This window comes from Embiotoca jacksoni, unplaced genomic scaffold, assembly GCF_022577435.1.
Source record: "Embiotoca jacksoni isolate LCO1_2020_lvr unplaced genomic scaffold, fEmbJac1.0.p SCAF_114, whole genome shotgun sequence".
Classification (NCBI taxonomy): Eukaryota; Metazoa; Chordata; class Actinopteri; family Embiotocidae; genus Embiotoca; species Embiotoca jacksoni.
In genome coordinates, this window is record NW_027185246.1 from 113109 (window position 1) to 132715 (window position 19607).

At 49.4% G+C, this 19607-nt stretch overlaps 3 protein-coding genes across 10 annotated transcripts in view; 2 read left to right on the forward strand and 1 right to left on the reverse strand.

The window, feature by feature from the left end:
- Window positions 1-6646, reverse strand: dcst2 (DC-STAMP domain containing 2). Of its 2 annotated transcripts, none has more exons than XM_069143783.1 (15): window positions 6026-6646; window positions 5482-5741; window positions 5203-5373; window positions 4953-5054; window positions 4656-4850; window positions 4310-4375; window positions 4025-4238; window positions 3736-3893; window positions 3502-3666; window positions 3255-3422; window positions 3080-3138; window positions 2502-2638; window positions 2215-2342; window positions 1980-2073; window positions 1-287 (listed from the first exon to the last, which is right to left on the reverse strand). In XM_069143783.1, the coding sequence occupies exons 1-15, from the start codon at window positions 6127-6129 to the stop codon at window positions 53-55; spliced, it is 2256 nt and encodes a 751-aa protein (XP_068999884.1). In that variant the 5' UTR covers window positions 6130-6646; the 3' UTR covers window positions 1-52. The 2 variants fall into 2 exon arrangements, with proteins under 2 accessions (XP_068999884.1, XP_068999883.1); XM_069143782.1 differs by having other exon boundaries at window positions 3080-3180.
- Window positions 6262-18126, forward strand: dcst1 (DC-STAMP domain containing 1). Its single transcript, XM_069143769.1, is given in 17 exon segments — window positions 6262-6292; window positions 6382-6507; window positions 7187-7261; window positions 7358-7486; window positions 7566-7705; window positions 9256-9424; window positions 9773-9916; window positions 10004-10155; window positions 10554-10702; window positions 10785-10884; window positions 10967-11062; window positions 11799-11925; window positions 12080-12200; window positions 13305-13446; window positions 14461-14577; window positions 16981-17162; window positions 17715-18126. Coding segments are annotated over 17 exon segments (2412 nt in total).
- The window catches only part of adam15 (ADAM metallopeptidase domain 15), a 14954-nt gene continuing 13078 nt past the window's right edge, over window positions 17732-19607 (forward strand). For all 7 annotated transcript variants that reach the window (XR_011177954.1, XM_069143785.1, XM_069143786.1 and 4 more), the window contains exons 1-2: window positions 17732-18266; window positions 19404-19495. Coding sequence is in view for 6 of the 7 variants with exons in the window: in XM_069143785.1 (XP_068999886.1) it covers window positions 18137-18266; window positions 19404-19495 (222 nt within the window). In the remaining variant the exon portion in view is untranslated. The remainder of the gene's footprint in view (window positions 18267-19403; window positions 19496-19607) is intronic.

Below are 19607 nucleotides of genomic sequence, written 5' to 3' on the forward strand. Positions count from 1 at the left end.
TTTAAAGACAGTAAGTGGACCTTTAATAACTCGGAGGGGAGCCTCTGCTGGTTCAGGACCCTGGGGACAGGACCTGGTTCTCAAGGGTTCTGGAGGGTCCTGGAAGGTCCTGGAAGGTCCTGGAGGGTTCTGGGTGGTTTTGTGGACGGTCAGGTGGGTCTATGAGGATGGAGGTGAGGATCTGGTCCAGGTGGTTGGAGGTTTCTGCTGAGGTGGTCGAGTGAAGGGGGGTGTCGGAATCAAACTCGTCTGATCCGGGTCGGTCCTGGTCCTGCGTGTCTGCATCACTGACAGGGGACAGATGTTAGAGACAGGACTGTCCTGGTTTATATACAGTGGTGTGAAAAAGTGTTTGCCCCCTTCCTGATTTCCAATTTTTTTGCATGTTTGTCACACTTAAATGTTTCAGATCATCAAACAAATTTGGTTTTTATTATTGAGGGAGAAAAACAATCCAAACCCACATGGCCCTGTGTGAAAAAGTGTTTTCCCCTCCTGTTAAAACATAACTTAACTGTGGTTTATCACACCTGAGTTCAATTTCTCGAGCCACACCCAGACCTGATTACTGCCACACCTGTTCTCAATCAAGAAATCACTTCAATAGGACCTGCCTGACAAAGTGAAGTAGACCAGAAGATCCTCAGAAGATAGACATCATGCTGAGATCCAAAGAAATTCAGGAACAAATGAGAAAGAAAGTAATTGAGATCTATCAGTCTGGAAAAGGTTCTAAAGCCATTTCTAAAGCTTTGGGACTCCAGAGAACCACAGTGAGAACCATTATCCACAAATGGAGAAAACATGGAACAGTGGTGAACCTTCCCAGGAGCGGCCGGCCGACCAAAATTACCCCGAGAGAGCAGCGACGACTCATCCGAGAGGTCACAAAAGACCCCACGACAACATCCAAAGAACTGCAGGCCTCACTTGCCTCAGTTCAGGTCAGTGTTCATGACTCCACCAGAAGAAAGAGACTCGGCAGAAATGGCTGCATGGCCGAGTTCCAAGACCAAAACCACCGCTGAGCAAAAACAACATTAAGGCTCGTCTCATTTTTACCAGAAAACATCTTGATGATCCCCGAGACTTTTGGGAAAATACTCTGTGGACTGACGAGACAAAAGTTGAACTTTTTAGAAGGTGTGTGTCCCGTTACATCTGGAGTAAAAGTAACACCGCATTTCAGAAGAAGAACATCATACCAACAGTAAAATATGGTGGTGGTAGTGTGATGGTCTGGGGCTGTTTTACTGCTTCAGGACCTGGAAGACTTGCTGTGATAAATGGAACCATGAATTCTACCGTCTACCAAAACATCCTGAAGGAGAACGTCCGGCCGTCTGTTCGTGACCTCAAGCTGAAGCCAACTTGGGTTCTGCAGCAGGACGATGATCCAAAACACACCAGCAAGTCCACCTCTGAATGGATGAAGAAAAACAAAATGAAGACTTTGGAGTGGCCTCGTCAAAGTCCTGACCTGAATCCTATTGAGATGCTGTGGCATGACCTTAAAAAGGAGGTTGGTGCTGGAAAACCCTCCAATGTGTCTGAATTACAACAACTCTGTAAAGATGAGTGGGCCAACATTCCTCCACAGCTGGAAAAGACTCATTGTAAGTTATCACAAACGCTTGATTACAGTTGTTGCTGCTGAGGGTGGTCCAACCAGTTATTAGGTTTAGGGGGAAACACTTTTTCACACAGGGCCATGTGGGTTTGGATTGTTTTTCTCCCTTAATAATAAAAACCTTCATTTAAAAACTGCATTTTGTGTTTACTTGTGTTATCTTTGACTAATATTTAAATTTGTTTGATGATCTGAAACATTTAAGTGACAAACATGCAAAAAAATAAGAAATCAGGAAGGGGGCAAACACTTTTTCACAACACTGTATATCTGTTGTTGTTTTGAGTCTCTTTATTGTTGTTGTTGTTATTGTTGCTGTGTTGTTGTTGTGTTGTTGTGAAACACTCACTGCTCCTCCTCGCTGTCTTCCTGGAAGGTCAAAGGTCGCATGCAGACGGCACACGTGTTTCCCAAATTGAGGAAACACGGCCGGCAGTACAGACCTGCAGAACAAGAGAACAACACAGAGAACGTCTGAGAACCGGAACATGATGAGGAACCAGGAGGGGAGAACCCTGAACACTGAGAGGAGAACCTGTAACCATGGCAACAAACAGACCTGCTGTCAGCAGTAGTGTGTCTACCTGAATTGTGTGGGCCGTCATAGGTGACCGCATCTCCGTTCTCAGGCTTCACCTCCTCACCACAGGATAGACAGAGGACAGGTGCTGACAGGCCAAGTAGGTGAGACAGGTGAGATCCTCCAGGTAACCTGACACAGACAGGTGAGACAGGTGAGCTTAATGCTAATGTTAACGCTAACTGATATGGAACCTGATGGGACCTGATGGGACCTGATGGAACCTGATGGGACCTGATGGAACCTGATGTGATCTGATGGAACCTGATGGAACCTGATGGGACCTCCTACCGTGTTAGGACGGTTTGAAGGTGACTTCCTCCTCCTCCTCCTCGGTCAGTAGTGCTGCGGACTGCAGACCTCCTCAGGGCTCTGCCCACCGCCCTCCTCTGATCTAGGATCTTCTGTCGGAGGAAGTAGATCCTCTCCTGGAGAACACAAGAACGTTCCTGGTCTCATGTTCCACGTTCTTCCTCCGAGATTGTTTTCCACAAGTCATCATGATGTCATCAGATAAATAAAATCAGTGTTCTCCTTCTGGAAACAATTACATCATTCTGTGTGTGTGCGTATATGTGTGTGTGTGTGTGCGTATATGTGTGTATGTCTGTGTGTGTGTGTGCGTATATGTGTGCGTGCGTGCGTGTGTGTGTCTGTGTGTGCGTGTGTGTGTGTCTGTGTGTGCGTGTGTGTGTGTGTGTGTGTGTGTGTGTGTGTGTGTGTGTGCGTGTGTGTGTCTGTGTGTGCGTGTGTGTGTGTGTGTGTGTGTGTGTGTGTGTGTGTGTGTGTGTGTGCGTGTGTGTGTCTGTGTGTGCGTGTGTGTGTGTGTGTGTGTGTGTGTGTGTGTGTGTGTGTGTGTGTGTGTGTACCAGCTCTCTCTCTGGATAATATGTAGAACAGATGATTCGTCTGCATCGCTGCATGAATCCTCCGATCAGAGAGAGAAGCAGAGTGAGGCCCAGCAGGAACCCTGCAGCACACAACCATCAAAACCATCAGAACCATCAGAACCATCAGAACCATCAGAACCATGTGATGTGGTACCCAGCAGGAAGCAGGTGGTGTAGTCGGGCTCCGACGGCTCCGGCAGACACTTCCTACTGATCACGGTGACGTTTCCTGCCTGCAGCACGTTGAACGAGGTCACCAGGTCCCTGAAGATGTCTGAGGCGTAACCCGACCCGTTCACCTGGACCGCCACCGAGACCGGAGCTGATGGAACAGACATCACCATGGTTACCGCTCTGACCGACCACACGGGGCTGTTCTTGTCCCACCCGTGTTCTCTCACCTTTGGCCACAATGTCCCCCTTCACCTGGTGGTTCACCTGGTCCAGAATCCAGAACACCAGGAAGTCCAGCGCCACCAGCAGGCTGCCGATAACCAGGTGTCTGAGGACGGAGACCACGCCCACAAACACCGCCCGCCGCTCTCTGTCTGTCGGGTGAAAGGTCACTGCAGGACAGAAAGGTCCCTTTAAATGAACACTGATACGCTTCACTTTATTTCTTCAGGTGTACTGACTTGGTGTGATGTAGGTCTTGGCTTCTCTGCGTGTGATTGGTAGGACTGAGGCTCCGCCCCTTGAGGCCACCTGTTGGTCGAGCTCCTTGAACTGAGAGGTGATGTAGACGTTATCAAAGTCGATCTTTTGGAGATACTTCCATCTGTACCGCGCTGCCCTGCACACACACACACACACACACACACACACACACACACACACACTGCTGTTATTAAACTGAATCATGCAACTGTAGTAAAGTGAAGTAAAGTGAAGTAAACTGTAGTAAACTGAAGCGTGACCTCTGACCTCAGGAAGGAGAGGGCGAGCAGGATGAGGCTGGCGTACGCCAGCGGTGCGCTCAGTCTCTGGAACACCTGCAGGTCAGATGACACCTCCTTCATGATGTCCTGAGACACCTGCTCCAGAGAGCGGCTGCTGTTGGCATCCAGGTCAAAGGTCACAGAGGCTGAGATGTTGAATTCAAACTCCCGCTTAATTTTCTGAAACGCTGCGATGGTGGCTGAGAGGAGACGGAGGGAGTCAGAGCAGAGACGCTAACAAACATGGTGGGAGACGAGGAGATGAACTCACGCGCTGCCAGACGCTGCTTCAGCTGGCGACCGATGTACGACGGGATGACGCAGAACAACTCACCGGCTGGAACCAAGCACAGGGTCGGAGGTCAGATTAACTACGGGCAGTAAACGTCTCGCTGACTAACAGCTAATGAAAGCTAGCTCGATGGAGACGGACAACCGACTCTTTTCTCGGAACGTCTTCTTCAACGTTCACGTGTTCAGAACATGAACCTCCATCTTTGTTGTTGTCAGGTGTTGCTCCACGTTGATCCCACAAGGGGGTGCCAAACTTACCCGTGGAAACAAATCCTCTCTCTGTCAGTGCTACCTGAGCAGGTACGGCGGGTCAGTGAACGCACCGCGGGCGAGTTCGCAGAGCGGCAGGAAGGCGTCCATGATGTTACACAGGAAACGGAAGTCCCCCAGCAGGAAGATGCAGTTGCTGCGCGCATCGGCGAACACCGCCCGACACTTCCTGTACGGAGCGCCCAGCTTGGCGTTGCAGATGTCTCCGATGTCCACCAGGAAGTGCAGGACGTTCCTCAGGGTGCGAGCTGCAGGGTCAGAGGTCAGAGGTGAGAATACACGCATCTGGGAGGAGGACACGGCCACCGGACAGGTGTCTGTCCTGCATCAGGACGCCTCCAGAGACTCACCCACGTGACGGACGCTGTCCATCAGAGACCACAGGAAGTTCTGGACGCGCCCTGCGACAGCGTGAGCGTTACTGCTGATCTCTCTGATCCTGTCCAACACCGCTGCATGGGGACAAGACACACCTGAGACACCTAAGAAACCTGAGACACTCTGAGACACCTGAGACATCAGTGATGTCAGCAGTGATGTCAGCAGGTGTTTCAGTGGTCGCAGTCTCTTACTGAAAGTGTAAAGGTGGGCGTGGCTTACAGAAGAGGGGCGTGGCTGCTCTCTGCATTAGTTCCTGCGTCTGATTGGCTGACAGCTCGGCTCCACAGAGCAGGCCGGCGGCTGCGCGCTCTGTGTTGTCCAGCATGTTGGCGAGGGGCCCGGACAGCAGCACCGACACGAACAGGAGGAGCAGGAAGTTCCTGCCGCGACCTGAAACACAGAAGAAGACCGGTGGAAGCCCCGCCCCTCTTTGAAAGCTCCTCTCCTGATCGGAAGCTCCGCCCCACTTCCTGTCCCATTTGCAATGTAAAGTCTGACCTGAGCACAGCGACGGCAGCATCAGCGTGACGTCGACGCGGATGTCGGCGGAGAGTCCCATCCCAAAGGCCGCCAGGCCGGCGAGCAGCAGCGTGACGCTGACGCTCCACCCGAGAGGCTGCTTCTGCAGGAACAGTCCAGCCAATCCGTACAGAGACGCCAACAGCAACCCGCACAGGAATGCCAGCAGGCTCCGCCCCCCCTCCACCAGGTGACCTCTGACCCTCCTGCTGCTGCTGAGGTGAGAGGGTCCCGCTGACCTGCAGAAACAACCACATGGAGGTGAAGCAGCGCCACCTGCAGGCGGCCATGTTCACTACACCACAGGACCAGAACCACTGATCCATCCATCAATACCAGGAACAGATTTAAATCTGACTCAATAAAAGTTCCTCCGAGATCATTAATGAAAACGTGAACATGAATCATATAAATATTAATAAGATGAGGAGTCAGTTTAGTTTAAACAGGTGAACAGGACGCAACGTCACAGTTGGCGCTCTGCGAGCTAACAGTTGGCTAACAGGTGTACCTGTCCACCTACCTGTTCAGGACACCTCTGATGGTCCGTGTGGCTCCGCCCCCCTCCACCTGGACTATGATGTCTCTTTTCAGCAGGAGTCTCTTCCTCTCTTCACTCATCTTCATGTCTTATCACTCACGCCAACAGCAGTGTTTTCAGGTAACCACGGAGACCAGAGAGGGAGGTCACGTGACCAACTGAAGCTTCGGGAGTCTCCACCAGTCAAACATCAACAGCCGCTTGCTTCCGGTCTCAGGATGAAGTTCACACCTTCAGCTCCTCGCAGAGGTAAATTCACAAGACCGAGTCAGCTCAAAGTCTTCTGGGTAAAATCCTGTCGGTCTGTAAAGTCATCCAGCTGTTCGTGTTTCTTCCAGCTGTTCACAGGCTCCTCCTCGCACTCATCCCCCCTGTCATCCAACGCTTCCTCTTTAGCCAATCAGAGGAATTTCCGGTGGCTCACCTGGTCGTCAGGGCGTTGTGTGGAGCGGTGAGCGGCGCAGGTAACGTCAGCGCCACCTGGAGTCAGTTCAGCCTCACATCAGCCTCAACGTTCACAGCAGATACATCGGGCGCAGTTCAGAAGCTGCCTGAGAATCTGTCTGGTTTTAGGTTTCCTTCAGTATCGCAGTGATCAGCGATCAATGACTGAACTCCCATGATGCACTGCAGGCAGGAGCTGCACACACTTCTGCTGCTGTTAAAGGGACATTTCCACCACATGTGGACAGAAACCGGCTGAAAACGGCAGCAGTGCTAACGAACAGCTGGTTACCATGGTGACAAAAGGGTGCTAGGACCACCTGACATACATGTTCATATGTAGTCAATTCATGAAGCAGCTCGTGTTGTTCTAATTTATTTAGACAATTTAATATTCGATTTTTATTCTTGTTCACATTTATTTTACTATTAAAAATACATTTAAAATTTTATATCCATAAACGATTTCAATGTTCAATGAATTTTGTCATTTTAATAATTATCATTTGTTTGTTGAGTTTTAAATGTAATTTAAACTTTCATAATTTTGTTTTTATTATTCAATGTTATAATTAATATTAATTATTATCTAATTATACATTATCATTTAGATCTGAATTCACAGCTCTTTTTGTTTTTGTATTGAGTCCTCGTTAATGACATCATGACGACGTGATGTTTGTAACTCCTCCACCTCAGTCCTCTTCCTCGCCATCGCCCGCAACCTCCCGCTGACCGTTGACCTGAAGCTGGCAGCAGGATGTCTGTTTGTCGGTGAGGAGATGTCACGTTCACCTCTGTTCTCTATAACACGTTAAAAACATGTGAAGAGATCACTGTGTTGTCTGTGTGTGTCCGTGTGTGTCCCAGCTCTGTGTGTTGCTGGTGGAGTGTGGTCCTCCTCTTTCAGGTGCGCTGTCCTCCTCGTGTTTCCCAGCATGCTCGGCTCTCGAGGCCGCGCCTACCTGATGCTGCTGATCCTGTCTGTGCTGTACACAGGTACACACACACACACACACACACACACACACACACACACTCGGAGATGATGATGACGCTGATGAAGGTCCATCTCCAGGTCCGGTCTCGAACATCCGTCAGAACGTGGAGACAGCTGCTTTGTCTCTCAGCTGTAACCTGGACCTGCAGGTCCGTCACAGCAGGTTGCTATGGAGACAAGCCATCACACCTTTCATCCTCATCACTCAAGGGCTCACGGTGAGAGGACAACGCTAAGGTATCCAGTCTCAGGTCTCTGGTCTAAGGTCTGTGGTCTGAGGTCTCCGTTCTCCGCTCTCCGGTCTCCGGTCTCAGGTCTGTGGTCTCTGATCTCAGGTCTCTGGTCTCTGGTCTGTGATCTCTGGTCTCCGGTCTTCGTTCTCCACTCTCAGGTCTGTGGTCTGAGGTCTCAGGTCTCTGGTCTGTGGTCTCTGGTCTCAGGTCTCCTGTCTCTAGTCTCTGGTCTCTGGTGTTAGGTCTCTGGTCTCTGGTCTGAGGTCTCCGGTCTAAGGTTCAAAGGTCTCTGGTTTTAGGTCCCAGGTCTGTGGTCTCTGGTCTGAGGTCTGAGGTCTCTGGTCGGTGGTCTGTAGTCTGTGGTCTCCGGTCTCTGGTCTCAGGTCTGAGGTCTCTGGTCTCTGGTCTCCGGTCTGAGGTCTCCGGTCTCAGGTCTGAGGTCTCCGGACTCTGGTCTGTGGTCTCCGGTCTGAGGGCTCCGGTCTCCGGTCTCTGGTCTCCGGTCTGAGGTCTCCGGTCTGAGGTCTCCGGTCTGTCGTCTCCGGTCTCTGGTCTGAGGTCTCAGGTCTCTGGTCTCTGGTCTCTGGTCTGTGGTCTCAGGTCTGTGGTCTGTGGTCTCTGGTCTCTGGTGTCAGGTCTCTGGTCTCTGGTCTGAGGTCTCCGGTGTAAGGTTCAAAGGTCTCTGGTCTCTGGTTTCAGGTCTCTGGTCTCTGATCTGAGGTCTGAGGTCTCTGGTCTCTGGTTTCTGGTCTGAGGTCTCCGGTCTGAGGTCTCTGGTCTGAGGTCTCTGATCTGAAGTCTCCGGTCTACGGTCTCTGGTCTCAGGTCTCTGGTCTCCGGTCTCCGGTCTCTGGTCTCAGGTCTGAGGTCTCCGGTCTCCGGTCTCTGGTCTCTGGTCTCCTGTCTCTGGTCTCCGGTCTGAGGTCTGAGGTCTCTGGTCTGAGGTCTCTGGTCTCTGGTTTCTGGTCTCCGGTCTCTGGTCTGAGGTCTCCGGTCTGAGGTCTCTGGTCTGAGGTCTCTGGTCTCTGGTCTGAGGTCTCCGGTCTCAGGTCTGAGGTCTCCGGTGTCAGGTCTGTGGTCTCCGGTCTCTGGTCTCAGGTCTGAGGTCTCTGGTCTGAGGTCTCTGGTCTCTGGTTTCCGGTCTCCGGTCTCCGGTCTCCGGTCTCAGGTCTGAGGTCTCCGGTCTCCAGTCTCTGGTCTGAGGTCTCCTGTCTGAGGTCTCTGGTCTCCAGTCTGAGGTCTCCGGTCTGAGGTCTCCGGTCTCTGGTCTGTGGTCTCTGGTCTCTGGTCTGTGGTCTCCGGTCTCCGGTCTGAGGTCTCTGGTCTCTGGTCTGTGGTCTCTGGTCTCCTGTCTGAGGTCTGAGGTCTCTGGTCTGAGGTCTGTGGTCTCAGGTCTCCTGTCTCCTGTCTCCTGTCTGAGGTCTCTGGTCTCCAGTCTGAGGTCTCCGGTCTGTGGTCTCCAGTCTCCGGTCTCCGGTCTCAGGTCTGAGGTCTCTGGTCTGAGGTCTGAGGTCTTTTGTCTTCCTCTCTCTCAGGACGATAAAGCCGGGTTCCAGTCGGAGGCTCAGAGCGTCAGCATCGGGTTTCAGGACATCAGAGACGAGGTGGTGGTCCAGTACGGGTACGACGGGTTCGGACGGCAGCCCGGCGGCGGGAACAACACGCAGAAGCAGTTCACCACCAAGACCAAGATGCAGTGTGACAGTGAGTCTCTCCTCAGGACCACAGCTGGATGATGTTCTGAAAGTCTGTTCTTTACACACTCAGACAGTCAGCAAGGAGGTGGGCTCAGGTCCAGTTCTGGTCCAGTTCTGGTCCGGTTCTTGTCAGGTTCTGGACCCTTACTGTGGACCACTGACTTATAAAGTTATAAATATGATGTCAGAGATTTTTTATTTCACTTGAAAACATTGAGAAACTTTTTATATTTGAATGAACAAAAGATTCATGTTCAGTTATGATTGACCTAATATGGACTGACGTGTGTGTGTGTGTGTGTGTGTGTGTGTGTGTGTGTGTGTGTGTGTGTGTGTGTGTGTGTGTGTGTTCCAGGTGTGGTGAATGAGGGCGTGCAGCGCTGTGCTGATTGGTTCAGCAGTAAGTGGGCAAAGTGTATGAAGGCGATACCTGTCCCTGTCATCAACCACATCCTGTGCGTCTCCATGAAGTTCCACTTCCTGTGTGATATCATGAGAGGTGAGAGGTTACACTGGTCCGACTGATCAGTTCAACATGTTTTGGATCCTTCTGAACTGCCCCACCCTCCCTCCCCCACATTGTCAGTCATGACTCCGTGGTGCCGAGAACAGATTCCCGTGGAGGGAAACTTCGGTCAGATGTTTGATCAGCTCAACGTCTCCGTCGACCTTCTGTCCAGAGAGTTCAGCACAGAGGTTCACCTGCAGGTAGAATGACACACCTGTCCTCCAACACACGTGTCCTCCAACACACCTGTCCTCTAACACACCTTTCCTCCAACACACCTGTCCTCCAACACACCTGTCCTCCAACACACCTGTCCTCCAACACACCTGTCCTCCAACACACTTGTCCTCCAACACACTTGTCCTCCAACACACCTGTCCTCTAACAAACCTGTCCTCCAATACACTTGTCCTCCAACACACTTGTCCTCTAACAAACCTGTCCTCCAACACACCTGTCCTCCAACACACGTGTCCTCCAACACACCTGTCCTCCAACACACCTGTCCTCCAACACACCTGTCCTCCAACACACTTGTCCTCCAACACACTTGTCCTCTAACAAACCTGTCCTCCAACACACTTGTCCTCCAACACACTTGTCCTCCAACACACCTGTCCTCTGACAGGAGCAGCAGGTGTTGAGCGGAGCTCTGCTCAACGAAGACTTCACCGACTCGGTCAGAAGATCTTTTCAGAAACTGATGACGACGACGGAGCAGGTGATGAAGATCCTGCAGCTGCTGATGTCCTTCACCTTCATCACCATCTTCACCCAGTAAGACTTACACCTTCATCGTCTTCATCATCACGATCACCATCATCATCACCTTCATCATCATTGTCTTTTTTCTCCTCAGGGCCTTCGTTTACCTCAGACGTTACATGAAGGACATTTATTTTGACAACGTCTACATCACCTCCTACTTCAGGCAGATCGACGCCCGCAGGAAGACAGCGGTATCCTCCTCTTCCTTCTCCTCTTCATCACTGCTATATGCTTCATGCAAACCGTCTGAGTTCGAATGTCTCTGCTGTTTAGGGGAAATGCTGCCTGCTACCTCTGAACAAATCAGAGAGGAGCCGGTTCATTGAGCCGTGTAGTCTGAAGGTTCATCCTGCAGAGCTCAATGACATGGTGCGTTTAACAACACTAATGTTCACCTGTCAATCACTGCTGACGCCTGTTCACACCACAGTCTGTTTATAAAAGTGTTCGTAGCTTCAGGTCTGTAAAATGGTTCTGATCCAGAAGTGTCTTCAGCTGCAATACCAGCGAGTGCCACTAGAGGTCGGCTCCAAAAAGCCTCCGGCTCCATAGACTCCCATTCAGCTTCTCTCATCAAATCCAAAGTGAATAAAATGTGTCCATCAGTTATCTCGGTGTTGTTAGCTAAAGTCACTCCTTCTTATTAGTTTTCTGGAGGTCCATCTGAAAATAATCCCTCATTCATTAGAAAAGAAGATTCAAGAAGACCTGTTTTTGGGGGCGTGTCTGTTTGATTGACAGGCCTGTGGTGCAGTCAGGTTACAGCTGTCGGTGGGCGGGACGTAGTATCGTCAGGTTTCCGATCAGATCGGTCAGATCCAGCGCTGGCTCCTCCCCCAGCTCGTCCAAATATGGTCACTTCCTGCTCCAAACCGCTCCGAACTAGCAAGATGGTGACGGACAGAATCTGAACTGGAGGATTCATAACATTCACAAACCAACGATGACATCACTGATGGTTGATGACATCACTGATGGATGATGACATCACTTATAGTGCATGTAAACACATGAATCAAACCAAACATCTGCAACTCAAAGAAATGAATCACATCCACTTGTAGCGAGAAGAGTATTTAACCTGTGTGTGTGTGTGTGTGTGTAGATGTCAGGCGTGTTTCAGGTGCTGTCTGTCTCTCTGCTGACTGTCTTCCTGCTGACCGTCGACTTCTCTCTGTTCCACGTCCTCGACATCATCAGCAGACACAGCTTCACCCAGTTCAACGTGACCAGTAAACACACACACACACACACACACACACACACACACACACACACACACACACTGATGTTTAATATGAATGTGGCAGATCTTGTGTTTGATGCTTTTAAAACTCGATGACATCATCGGTCAGGGTTTCTGGGTAACTCCACCCCTCTCGGCAGGTAGCCACCAGGTGGGCATCAAAGTGATCGGAGACTCGATGATGGCCCGCCTGCTGAGGACGACGGTTTCGGCCTTCAACAGTTCATCCAGCCTCGGTATCCACAGTGACAACCAGGGTGGGTCAAAGGTCACAGGTCACACAGCACTCCTACAAAATTTTCTAATGTTTTTTTAACCATCCGGTCAAAACCTCAATGGGCCATTAGAGGGCAGTAAAGGATCAATAAAAGATCAATAAGGATCAATAAAAAAAAAATCAATAACAGATCAATAACAGATCATTGAAAGATCAATAACAGATCAATCAGCAGGTTAAAGAAAGATGTTAATCAGTTCTGTTTTGCTGTTTACTGTTTGTTTATGTTAACCTGTTTACAGTTTGTTTATGTTGACCTGTTTACTGTGTGTTTATGTTTACTGTTTATTTATGTTACCTGTTTACTGTTTGTTGTTTGTTTATGTTGACCTGTTTACTGTCTGTTTATGTTTACAGTTTGTTTATGTTTACCTGTTTACTGTTTATTTATGTTACCGGTTTGTTTACCTTTACTGTTTGTTTATGTTACCGGTTTACTGTCTGTTTTTATGTTTACCTGTTTGTTTGTTAATTTTATTTTTTAATTTTATTTTTTTTATTATTTTATTGTACTCTATTAATCCCCGAGGGGAAATTCTTTCGCTACAGCAGCATCCCGAGGGGGAGCTGCTGCAACAGGCTGCCACGACCACGGCGCCAACTAACCTGAAGTGCATGTTTTTTGGGTTAACTTGTTTGTTGTTTGTTTATGCTGACCTGTTTACTGTCTGTTTATGTTTACCGTTTGTTTATGTTACCTGTTTACTGTTTGTTTATGTTGACCTGTTTACTGTCTTTATGTTTACCGTTTGTTTATGTTTACCTGTTTACTGTTTGTTTATGTTACCGGTTTGTTTACCTTGTTTACCATTTGTTTATGTTTACCTGTTTACTGTCGGTTTATGTTAACCTGCTTATTGTTTGTTTATGTTAACCTGCTTGGTTTTTTTTTTACCTGTTTACTGTCTGTTTTTAAATTTACCTTGTTTGCTGTTTGTTAAAGTGAATAACCAACAGGTTTGTGATGGTTCACCACCGTCCACATGCATCTGGTCATGTTGTAGTTTATACCACAGTGAACCAGCGGAGGGCGACACCGTCCTGAATAGGTGGAATAAACTCCACCCCCCCCCCCCCCCCCCACAGAGTGTGTGTCCCCCCCCCTCCTCCCTCCCTGCTGCTGTGTACATCAGCTGTGTGTGTTGTGTCCTGTTGGTGGCGCTCTTCAGCTGCCTGCAGGTTTACACCAACCGCCTCCGCCGGGTCATCGCCGCCTCCTACCACCCCAAGGTACACACACAGACACACAGACAGATACACACACACACACAGGTACACACACAGATACACACACACACACACACACACACACACACACACACACACACACACACACACACACACACAGATCCACACAAATACACACACAGATACACCCACACCCACACCCACAGGTACACACACAGACACAGATACATACACACACAGGTACACACAGGTACACACAGATACACACACACACACACACACACACACACACACACACACACACACAGGTACACACACACACACACACACACACACACACACACACACACAGGTACACACACACAGATACACACACAAATACACACACACACACAGATACACACACACACACAGGTACACACACAGATCCACACACACACACACACACACACACACACACACACACACACACACACACACACACACAGATCCACACAAATACACACACAGATACACCCACACCCACACACACAGGTACACACACAGACACAGATACATACACACACAGGTACACACAGATACACACACACACACACACACACACACACACACACACACAGGTACACACACACAGATACACACACAAATACACACATAGGTACACACAGATACGCAAACAGATACTCACACCCACACAGATACACACATAAATACACACACACACACACAGATACACACACACACACACACACACACACACAGATACACACACTTTATACATACTGTATACACACACAGGTGATGACACCTTTTCATCACGCAATGACATCATAGTTACAGTCTTTATTAGCAGCCATAGTCAATCAGACTACTTTCTAATGATGACATCACTGATCCTGCAGCAGAGGCTCCGCCCCCAGATTTAAATACAAAAATAATTTACTAATTAATGTCTCTGTGTCTTCCTGGATGTCCTCCTGTCTGTCTCTCTGCACTCCTCTCTGTCCTCCTTTCTGTCTCTCTGTCCTCCTGTCTGTCCTTCTGTCTGTCCCTCAGAGGGAGAAGAAGAGGATCTTGTTTCTCTACAACCTTCAGATCAACAAACGGATCTCGTCGACCGACAGGAAACGCATCATCAGCGGAGGACAGAGGAGGACTGTGATTGGCTGCCAGGTTAGATGTGGTTCTCAACTGCGCCTCTGATTGGATTAGATGTGTTCATTAGAAACCTGTTATTGATCGATCAGCAGTCTGTCTGCAGGTGTGCCAGCACCTGAGATGCTAGCGTGGTCTCTGTCATCATCACAAACAGGAAGTCTCTGTCGGAGGAGACACCTGATAGATGAACTGTCACCCCCTCCTCTTCCTCCTCCGCCTTCTTCATCATCCTCCTCCTCCTTCATCCTCCTCCTCCTCCTCCCCCTCCTCCTCCTCCTCTTCTTGTGTTTAAATTAAAGTCTGATTCTATTAAACTCCTTTGTGGTTTTTATTTTTCAGTTTATTTACAACAAATCAAAACATTCATCATCTCAGAACCAACAGAACATCACGAGGAACCCAACAATTCATCATGAGTGACAACTGGAGGGAAAACTGCCTTTAACAGGAAGAACCCTCCAACAAAACCAGAACGAGAGGTGGAGAACATATAACGGAACCACAACCGGCAGCTAGTTCCACAAGAGAACCAAAACTGGTTCCACAGGAAAGGATTCCGAAAGATGAAGGTTCTGCCTCCTGTTCTACTGTTGGAACCTGTGGAATCACAAGCAGGCAGAAGAGAGAAGTTCTGTTGGGATAATGTGGTTCTAGAAGATCTCTGAGATCAGATGGTTCTCTCACTGGGGGTTCTAAAGAGTCTCAATCCTGATGATGAAGATAATGTGCCGCTGACAGCAGGTTTAACATGCTGATGGTGATGAAGAGGAGGAGTTAGAGAGTGTTGATGGTGACGAAGAGGAGGAGTTAGAGAATGTTGATGGTGACGAAGAGGAGGAGTTAGAGAGTGTTGATGGTGACGAAGAGGAGGAGTTAGAGAGTGTTGATGGTGACGAAGAGGAGGAGTTAGAGAGTGTTGATGGTGACGAAGAGGAGGAGTTAGAGAGTGTTGATGGTGACGAAGAGGAGGAGTTAGAGAGTGGTGATGGTGACGAAGAGGAGGAGTTAGAGAGTGTTGATGGTGACGAAGAGGAGGAGTTAGAGAGTGTTGATGGTGACGAAGAGGAGGAGTTAGAGAGTGTTGATGGTGACGAAGAGGAGGAGTTAGAGAGTGTTGATGGTGACGAAGAGGAGGAGTTAGAGAGTGTTGATGGTGACGAAGAGGAGGAGTTAGAGAGTGTTGATGGTGACGAAGAGGAGGAGTTAGAGAGTGGTGATGGTGACGAAGAGGAGGAGTTAGAGAGTGGTGATGGTGACGAAGAGGAGGAGTTAGAGAGTGTTGATGGTGACGAAGAGGAGGAGTTAGAGAGTGGTGATGGTGACGAAGAGGAGGAGTTAGAGAGTGTTGATGGTGACGAAGAGGAGGAGTTAGAGAGTGGTGATGGTGACGAAGAGGAGGAGTTAGAGAGTGTTGATGGTGACGAAGAGGAGGAGTTGGAGAGTGGTGATGGTGACGAAGAGGAGGAGTTAGAGAGTGTTGATGGTGACGAAGAGGAGGAGTTAGAGAGTGTTGATGGTGACGAAGAGGAGGAGTTAGAGAGTGTTGATGGTGACGAAGAGGAGGAGTTAGAGAGTGTTGCTGGTGACGAAGAGGAGGAGTTAGAGAATGTTGATGGTGACGAAGAGGAGGAGTTAGAGAGTGTTGATGGTGACGAAGAGGAGGAGTTAGAGAGTGTTGATGGTGACGAAGAGGAGGAGTTAGAGAGTGTTGATGGTGACGAAGAGGAGGAGTTAGAGAGTGTTGATGGTGACGAAGAGGAGGAGTTAGAGAGTGGTGATGGTGACGAAGAGGAGGAGTTAGAGAGTGGTGATGGTGACGAAGAGGAGGAGTTGGAGAGTGGTGATGGTGACGAAGAGGAGGAGTTAGAGAGTGTTGATGGTGACGAAGAGGAGGAGTTAGAGTGTTGATGGTGACGAAGAGGAGGAGTTAGAGAGTGTTGATGGTGACGAAGAGGAGGAGTTAGAGTGTTGATGGTGACGAAGAGGAGGAGTTAGAGAGTGTTGATGGTGACGAAGAGGAGGAGTTGGAGAGTGTTGATGGTGACGAAGAGGAGGAGTTAGAGAGTGTTGATGGTGACGAAGAGGAGGAGTTAGAGAGTGTTGATGGTGACGAAGAGGAGGAGTTGGAGAGTGTTGATGGTGACGAAGAGGAGGAGTTAGAGAGTGTTGATGGTGACGAAGAGGAGGAGTTAGAGAGTGTTGATGGTGACGAAGAGGAGGAGTTAGAGAGTGTTGATGGTGACGAAGAGGAGGAGTTAGAGAGTGCTAATGGTGATGAAGATTATCCTCCAGTTATGTAATCTGATCCTGCAGCACGTGCAGCGCTGCATTAATCTGATCCAACAACAGCACGTTCTCTTCTAATCCTCCTCCACGCTCCCCTGCAGCCTGCTCACCACCCAACTCCACCAATCACAGCCCTCCGACCAGCAGCTGGTCCAATCACAGCCCTCCGACCAGCAGCTGGTCCAATCACAGCCCTCCGACCAGCAGCTGGTCCAATCACAGCCCTCCGACCAGCAGCTGGTCCAATCACAGCCCTCCGACCAGCAGCTGGTCCAATCACAGCCCTCCGACCAGCAGCTTTCCAAAAACAGAATGTGATGATTTAAAACGTCATATTTAATAAAAATGTCCAGCAGGTGTTTTCTGTCTTTACCTTTAGCAACTCTTTAAAAACATGTTGATTAAAAATGAGCAGAAATCGTCATATAAAACAATTAAATGTTTCAACTTCTGATCTGTTGTTTCAGGACAGGAGGACAGGAAGGGTGTGTGTGTGAGAGATCGTAACAACCTCTGTGAAGCCGTTCAGGTGTGTGGAAACTACATCCGCTTGTTTCTTTCAAAGTAAAAGTCTTTTCCTTTGGAGTCCTGAAGCGGGATGTTTTTGTCTAAACTTTTTTGTTGTCCTCACATGAACACGTTAGTGACACGTTGATGTGGTTCGTCACGGGTGTTGCTGCCTGTGAATCGTTGTCTCCTTCAGACGAGGATTTTTGTTTTTAACTCTGGACGTTATTGTTGGTTATTGATGTTTTATTATTAATTTTTTTTTTATTATTATTATTTTTAATTCTTGCCACTAGCTGACTTTTACTTTGAAGCTCGCCTCGCAGCGCTTCCGGTCTCCCGTCTGTTTATCCGGTTAGCTTACCGCAGCCCGATGACGTCTGCGTTAACTCATCGTATAAACTCGGGCGGTCCGGTGTCCCCCCGTTAATGAGCCGCTCTCGGGCCTCTCTGCTCGGACCAACCGAACCGTCCGGAGTCCAAACGAACTCAACCGACGACAACCGACCGGGTCTTCCCGGTGCTGACGGCGGGTTTCCCCGGAGTTACGCAGAAACCGGTCCGGACCGGTGGACCGTGCTGGCTGCCCTTCACATTATTAACACCGAATTACCGGCCACTCCCCCGCCCGTGGTCCGGTACCGCCGCTCTTTGTGTGGGTCTGACCGGGAACGGAAGCGCCATGGAGTTTCGCCCCGACACGGTGAGGTAACGGGACGGACTTGCCTCACTTACAGCGGACTGCAGCAACCGGTTGCCGGTTGCCGGTGACGCAGAGAAGATGAACGGAGCCGCCGGGCTGCTGCTGCTGCTGCTCAGCGGCCGCGCTGCCTTCACGGTCTGCAGGTCCCTGAACGCAGCGCGGGACGGACACAAGGACGGCACCGACAGTCTGACCGCCACGGTGACAGGTAACACCGGCCCTTCACCACCGGTAGAGCCCCGGTAACTCAGAGCAGACCGACCGGAAGCTGAGGAGTAAAACAAATACGGCTAAAAATAAGTTTAACTTCCTCCGACATTTTAAACAGAAAGAAGACAAATGGTTCATTTTTTTAACTTTTATTCTGAAGGTCTGACACAAAAGATGAAGACTAAATAACCTTCATCAGGAAGTATTCAGTTATTAATCGGCATCACGTCACCGTGACGTCACCGTGGACCAGAGAAACATCCATTTTTAGGGAACATCATCTGTTGCCATGGCGACACTGTTCACAGTAGAACCTGCTGACAGTCAGAAAGCCTGCTAACAAAGCTAACAGCTAATTTAGCTTGCACTAGCTAAACAACCAGCTAACAAAGAGCTAGTTTCGCTAGAAAAGCAGCTAAACTCAAGTTATCAAACAGCTAATGTTACTAAACATCAGCTAAACTCAAGCTAGCTAACAACCCATCAGAACCTCAGAAGGTCCAGTAGAACCTGGACGCCTTCTTCGGTCTTGGATAGTGAAGCTCCGCCCCTCTTGAACCATGATGTCATCAGAACACTTCCCCCGATTCATCGCTTCATCGCCGTAGACTTTCTGGACATTTCAAAGGTTAAACCCTGACGTTTCTCTGTCCATGGTGACATCACAGATGTTCAGGTGTCCATGGTGACATCACAGATGTTCAGGTGTCCATGGTGACATCACAGATGTTCAGGTGTCCATGGTGACATCACAGATGTTCAGGTACCAGTGGTGACGTTAACCTGATCAATAACTGAATCCTTCCTTTTGGAGGTTATTGATTCTCTGTGTGCAGCTCTGTGATGCGTTCAGGAACTCTCTGAACTCGTAGTCTGACCTCGACATGTGACTCGCTGCTGCAGCCTCTGGTGGACGCTGGAGGAACTGCAGGTGTTTGTTTCATGTGTCAGAGGTCTGTGATTGGTCCGTTTCCTGTGTCCAGACTCTGTCCTCTATCAGAGACACTTTGTCCTCAGCAGCATCTGACACAGTTCAGCTGTATTGATGGTTTTGATTGATAACAATGACACCAGCTGATGAACCAGCCTCTCTCCATCGCAGTACAACCAGCTGACTGTCTGTCTGTGTCCTCAGGTGTGGACAGGCAGCGGCGCCCCCTGCTGGAGAAAACTCATCCCTTCATCCTGGTGGAAGGACGGAGGCGTAGCCTCTCCGACGCTTTACAGGTCAGAGATATGGGAACACGTATTCTACTGGTTCTATTAGGTCTACTGGTTCTATTAGGTCTACTGGTTCTGTTATGTCTACTGGTTCTACTAGGTCTACTGGTTCTGTTAT